Source organism: Oryx dammah, unplaced genomic scaffold (genome assembly GCF_014754425.2).
Source record: "Oryx dammah isolate SB20612 unplaced genomic scaffold, SCBI_Odam_1.1 HiC_scaffold_5, whole genome shotgun sequence".
In the NCBI taxonomy this organism is placed as follows: Eukaryota; Metazoa; Chordata; class Mammalia; order Artiodactyla; family Bovidae; genus Oryx; species Oryx dammah.
In genome coordinates, this window is record NW_024070189.1 from 98,651,552 (window position 1) to 98,658,573 (window position 7,022).

A 7,022-nucleotide genomic window follows, 5' to 3' on the forward strand; every position below is an offset into this window, starting at 1 on the left:
TGTCATTTTTTTTTTGCCTTTTGTCGTTGAGTTTTTACTGTTTTTGAAATAATAATAGAATTCTGAGAATGTTGCTTTTCTCTTCCATCTTCAATATTAAAATAGCTACACAAAAATTCACCAATTTTGATTATTTGTAATGCATGCCGATACGATATCTGTCACAATATAATCTAACACAATTGTTTCAAATGACGTTAAATACAAGTGAGTGCTACTAGATCCATCTTACGGGAAAAAAACAATGAGCAAATCTTTCGGCCCACCCAAAACATGAACTCTTTAAAAATATACTGTGAATGGGACAAAAATTTTTAATAACAGGTGAAATGGGGTATACCCTCAAGGAGAATTTATCTATATATAACATCTTAACATCAATTTCTTGCTAGCAAAATAGAAATTATAGTAGTTCAGTTATGTAAATTATGCCTGTTCAAGTGAAAATTATTCTTGGTATTTTCTTTTTCCCAATAGTCACTTCCACCACATGGAACCAAGGAACAATACAAAAATTTCAAAATTTCTTCTTCTGGGACTTTCAGAGGAACTAGAACGGCAACCCCTCATATTTGGACTTTTCCTCTCCATGTACCTGATCACTGTGTTTGGAAACCTGCTCATCATACTGGCTGTCAGCTCTGACTCCCACCTCCACACCCCCATGTACTTCTTCCTCTCCAACCTGTCCTTTCTAGACATCTGCTTCATCTCCACCACCATCCCAAAGATGCTGTGGAACATCCAGATGCAGAGCCAAGTCATAACCTATGAAGGCTGCATCACCCAGATGTATTTTTACATTCTCTTTGCAGGATTAGATGACTTTCTCCTGGCTGTGATGGCCTATGATCGGTACATGGCCATCTGCCACCCTTTGCACTATACAGTCATCATGAACCCCTGGCTCTGTGGATGTCTGGTTCTGGTGTCCTGGGTAATAAGTGCAACGTACTCACTGTTACACAGCTTAATGGTATTGCATTTGTCCTTCTGCTCAGACTTGGAAATACACCACTTTTTCTGTGAAACCAAACAGCTTGTCCAACTTGCCTGTTATGACACTTTCCTCAATAACACAGTGCTGTGTTTTGGAGCTGTGATTTTGGGTGGTGGTCCCCTGACTGGTATTATTTACTCTTACTCGAAGATAGTGTCCTCTATCTGTGGAATCTCATCAGCCCATGGAAAGTATAAAGCATTTTCAACCTGTGTGTCTCATCTCTCCATTGTCTCCTTATTTTATTTTTCTGGCTTAAGAGTGTACCTTAGCTCTTCTGCTACCCACAGTTCCCACTCAAGTGCAACAGGCTCGGTGATGTACACTGTGGTCACACCCATGCTGAACCCCTTTATCTACAGTTTGAGAAATAAAGACATAAAGAGGGCTCTGAAAAGATTCTTTGGGATGGAAACCTTTATAAAAGGGCCATTTTCTCCTGGGCTGAAGAAATGTCCATGATACCCAGGCTGAAAGCCTCAGAGTCAGGTACTTTGACTCTTTGATTATTTTGTGATTATAGCTATTGTTTCTTCAATTGACTGCTTAGTATTTACTTTTCTTTGATTTCAACTTCTCTATACAATAAAAAAAAAACCTCTTTATTAACTTTTCTGTTCTCTGTCATGTATAGTTTTTATTTTGTCATTTTTTGACTCTCCAAAATTGACTTGAAAATGTGAAATATATGTAAATTGCCAATTTCTTAAGAATAAATTCTTCTGAGATAAAATACTTTACACTGAGTCATTTTTTTTTCACTTTACTAAAAGTATAATCGTGAATTGTGCTACTTATATGGAAAAAAGAAAAAAAAATCTTGACAACAAAAACAAATACATAATTCCATAGAAGAGACGAATATGAAACCAGTTTATCATTTTTTAGTTCAGTATAACTTGGAACATCACTACAATAATTACTCTATCTGAAAATGTATTCATAGACATTAGCAGAGAGTGTGCTTCATAACTGGCCATCTGATTTTACTCCCTCACAGTGTACTGTTCTCCATTTAGCTCAGTGTCCATGTTGCTACAGGAGATACTGGCAAAACGGAGCATCAGACGTATGTCTCCAATTGTCTATCTGAAGCAAATTTCAATAAAGACTTTAACATTATAAGGTCTTGATTCAAAGAAGATTCTAAGCATGATGTAGCAAAATTTATGTCAGATTATTACCATGCCAAGTAGTTTTTCATGGTGTTCATTCATGAAGGGGTTTATTGTTGGGGTGAAGTAGTGTTTGGTTTAATTATATCTTTCTGTTTCTGCTTGAAGTTTTCCATTACTGCTTACAAATATGATTCCTTTCATTGCTCTAAATGAAGTATTTCCCCCATTCCAAGTTGTGTCATTTCCACAAAAAGAGTAGTCAACAAATAATATGAAAGTGAAAGTCACTCAGTCATGTCCAACTCTGTGACTGTATAGTCCATGGAATTCTCCAGTCCAGAATACTGGAGTGGGTAGCCTTTCCCTTCTCCAGGGGATCTTCCCAACCCAGGAATTGAACACAGGTCTCCCCCATTGCGGGTGGATTCTTTTATCAGCTGAGCCACAAGGAAAGCCCAAGAATACTAGAGTGGGCAGCCTATCCCTTCTCCAGCAGATCTTCCTGACCCAGGAATCAAACCAGGATCTCCTGCATTACAGGCAGATTCTTTACCAACTTAGCTATCAGGGAAGTCCTAATAATATAAATGTTATATATATATCCAAAGTGTGGCTCACTAGAGAGCTTAAACTCCTATCCAGTCCTGTGGTTCAGTCATAAGTTTTGTACAAACAGGTATATCTTTTTAAACTTTCTTGCTTACCTAAAAGGAAACCTCAGTAGAATCCCTTTTTAACACAACTGTATGAAATAAACTTGAATAACAGGGAAATCATGAATGCTATTCAAATATCACAACAGTTGCCTAGGAAAAAAGCAGCATGTTGTTATAATTTCCCTCAGTTTTGTTCACATTGCTATTGTATCAGTTAGCTGTTGCTACATAGAAAATCATCCTAAAAGCAAATGGTCTAATATAATGGATTTATGATCAAATGGATTTTTATGATGGGGATTTTATCTGAATTCTGATTTGTATCCTCATGGGTCTACTGTCAGCTGTCAGGCTCTATGTTGTGTTATAAAGGCTCATCCACGATGTTGTGTGCTTCTCTGTTTTGAACCACTTTATGTCAAATTCTTCCTTTTATATATGCAGGTTAGTTTAACAAGAAAAAAATGGGTTTTTCAAATGTTAACTGTTTTATCTAAATTTCACCATTACTATATCCATAAGTGATATTTTATTTCTTCCTAGTTAGAGGAGTTTGGAGAAAGCAATGGCACCCCACTCCAGTACTCTTGCCTGGAAAAATCCCATGGATGGAGGAGCCTGGTGGGCTGCAGTCCATGGGGTCATGAAGAGTCGGACATGACTAAGCGACTTCACTTTCACTTTTCACTTTCATGCATTGGAGAAGGAAATGGCAACCCACTCCAGTGTTCTTGCCTGGAGAATCCCAGGGACGGGGGAGCCTGGTGGGCTGCCGTCTATGGGGTCGCACAGAGTCGGACACGACTGAAGTGACTTAGCAGCAGCAGTTAGAGGAGCTGGTGGTGGTTTAGCCAGTAAGTTGTGTTTTGTAACCCCATGGACTGTAGCCCACCAGGCTGCTCAGTCCATGGGATTTCTCAAGCAAGGATACTGCAGTGGGTTGTCATTTCCTCCTCCAGGGGATCTTCCTGACCCATGGATCAAACCCAGGTCCCCTGCACACTCTTCACTGGCTGAGCCAATGGAGTTGACTACCACTAGAGCACTTAGAGGAGCTATCTCTCATCAGTTTTAGGTTTGACTCAACTGCGTGTGCTTAACATACAGTGCTAAACAATATACCAACGAAATGTTTAATTCTTAACTAATTCATTAAAGTGTAATTACATATGATAAACTGCACATTTTTAAAATATACAATTTTCTGGATTTCAAAAAAATGAAAACATCATTCAATGTGTGTATGATTTCAGAAGGTGCACAAGATGATTTAATTCATTTTAATGTTATTGTTAATAATACAATTTGCTCTTGGCCTCAGTTTTTCTTATTTCAGAAGAAATTGTGAGATGATTAATTCTAACTCACTTGAACATTGTGAAAAATGAATGAAATGTATAGAAATACTTCGTTGAGTCCACAATTTTCAAGTTTAGAGGTACATGTATGTATTTGTATATACCTGTCTCTCAAACAGCTACACTCATCCATACATATATATGGACACAGTTTCATATGTAATCCCATCCATTGTTTTAGAAGAAAACTTGAGAGAAAGTTGGAAGGATAGTCATGAAAGCATAAATGCTTGAATTAACATAAATAGAATATAAAAAGTTTAACAGGAAGATGTAAAATAGAATGTGTGATGTTAATTTTGATAATGATTTCTTTTTTTTAATCTTAAATTCTCCAAGACCTTAAAGTCAGAACCATATTTACATTTTTTATTGTTTAATCCCTAAACTGTGTCTGACTCTTGTGACACCGTGGACTGTAGCCCTGTAGGTTCTTCTGTCCATGGGATTTTCCAGGCAACAATACTGGAGACAGTTGCCATTTCCTTCTCCAATATTTATATTTGGTAATGTGAAATTCCCTGTACCAGCTAATGGGGCAAAATTTCTCCAAACTGACTCTAATTTTCTTATATTTAAATTAGGAATTCAACACAGAATGCCTTTTAAGGGAAGCTCACTGACTGTATTGAAAAGCTTAAACTCAGCTCAGAGGGCCAATATCTGATTGAAAAATTTCTGTGTTAGATTAATCTTGCTCCTGTAATAAATTACCACACCAGTAGTTTAGAATGAATGTCTATCTTGAAATTCTAGAAGGTCAGGAACCTGAAATTGGTCTCTTTGGCTAAAATTGAAATGTTGGCTGGTCTTTGATCCTCATGGACACTCCAGAGGGCAAGTATTCCCTTTCTTATTGTATTTACATTGGCCACCAGCATTCCTGGGTTCATGGTCTTTCCTCTGTCTTCAAACCCAGGTGCATAGCATTTTAAACTGCCTATCTCACTCCACTTCTTCTTCTTTCCCACTTTTAAAGAGTTACTGTGATTGCATTAGTCCAACTTGGATAATCTGTGCCTATCTTCTTATATCAAGATTAATTAACAATCTCATTACATCTGCTATTGTAATTTTTCTTGCAGTGCAAGCTAGGATATTTAAAAGTTCCTGGGAATATGATGAGGACATAGTATTTGAGGATTTTATTCTGCCTGTGTTTTGTCACTTTGACTCTTTACAACCCAGTGAACTGTAACCTAACAGGTTCTTCTGTCCATGGAACTGTCCAGGAAAGAATATTGGAGTAGCTTGCCATTTTCTACTCTAGGGGATCAACCCAACCCAGGGTCTGAAATTGCCTTTCTTGCTTCTATATTGGCAGCCAGATCCTTTACCACTATCACCACCTGGGAAGCCCTTTTATTCTGCCTACTACAAAGTATTTTTTAGACAGAAATTATCTGATGTCACTCATTTATTTTACATATACAAAAAATCAAATAAATGTATCATTATAAAGTAAGTGAAACTATTTTTTTTTTCAAAATTAAATACATGAAATATTTTTGGTAAAGACCTAAGACTACCAACACATGAGTCAAATTCAGGGCCACTGTCTTGCTGTTCAAACTGTGGTCCACAGACCAAGATCTGCAGCATCAATAACATTTCGCATCTTGATAGAAATGCAGAGATCCTGGGCTACCTGAATCGGACTTGTTGAATCATGATTTGCATTTGAACTATAACCTTTAGCAACTTGTAGAAATAGTGCATTAGAGACATGCTGGTCTAGAATAAATATTCTCACCTTCTCACTGTTGACATTTGGGGCAGTATAATCATCTGTGTTGGATGCTGTCCTGCACAGATTTTCAGTGGCAGTCCTATAGACAAGCCAAATATCACCAGTTGTAAAATGGTCTTTGGTTGACAATCACTGTCTCAGAGTTTGAGAACTGGAAGCATCCTGAGACAGTCCAGTCAAGATGCATTCTCTTACTTGTTTAAAACTTTGATCAGAACATTAAACCTGTCTGAATCTCTTTTGTACAATGGAGAAAGAGGTGCATAAGAGGACAACATCACAGAATGAACTTCTATAAAATTAAAGCAGACTGTAATTTCCTAGGAAGGTAATGGTATATAAAAATATCTAAATATGTCTCATAATAACAAATGAGAGGCTAAATGATGGCTCTAACTTCTAAAACCAAGATGAAATTCCTAATAGCTTTGGGAAAAGATTCAGGAAGGCAAGCAGTGTAGTACCCAAAGTTTTATAAGAAAGGACAATGTTATTCCATTTGTACAAAGGGGAATAACAATTTTCTACAGCTATCAAGAGCTGTCTAGTCAATGATTGGTAGATTCAAGGGACTTAATCAAGAGAGAATTCACAGTCTTAAACTTTGAGGAAACTTTAACTCAGTCTGGGAAAATGTGCTGAGAGGTTTAGACCTCCAGATGCAGGAGAGTTCATGAAGAAGGAGGAATAACATCTAAATTCAAAAGACTGTTCTATACATCTGTGTCTCTTTTGCTGTCTTGCGGGATGGTATGGGGAGGGAGGAGGGTGGGGGGTTCGGGATGGGGAACACATGTATACCTGTGGCGGATACATGTTGATGTATGGCAAAACCAATGCAATATTGTAAAGTAACTAACCTCCAATTAAAATAAATAAATTTATATTTTAAAAAATCTAAATTCATCTTGCTTGTAACCTGGTCTCCTAGGAGCAGAGAGTCAGCTGGAAATATTTCCTTCTGTCCAGACCTGTGTTCCACAGGGAAATCATGACATAAACGTGGGTTACAACAGAAAAGATACCTAATGAGAATACAAAGTGAGCTATAAAACTCCTCTGTTGCATTTCCCTCAGCCTGAGAAATCTTGGACTTCATAGGATGTGTTTCCTTTGGAGACCTAAGTGTGGCTGGCCTTC

At 37.5% G+C, this 7,022-nt stretch overlaps 1 protein-coding gene across 1 annotated transcript; it reads left to right on the forward strand.

Moving 5' to 3' along the window:
* Positions 1-460: 460 nt before the first annotated feature.
* On the forward strand, positions 461-1,462 carry LOC120864123 (olfactory receptor 7A17-like). The gene has a single exon (XM_040240963.1). It carries the CDS (start codon positions 491-493, stop codon positions 1,460-1,462), a length of 972 nt encoding a protein of 323 aa, XP_040096897.1. The 5' UTR covers positions 461-490.
* Positions 1,463-7,022: the final 5,560 nt, after the last annotated feature.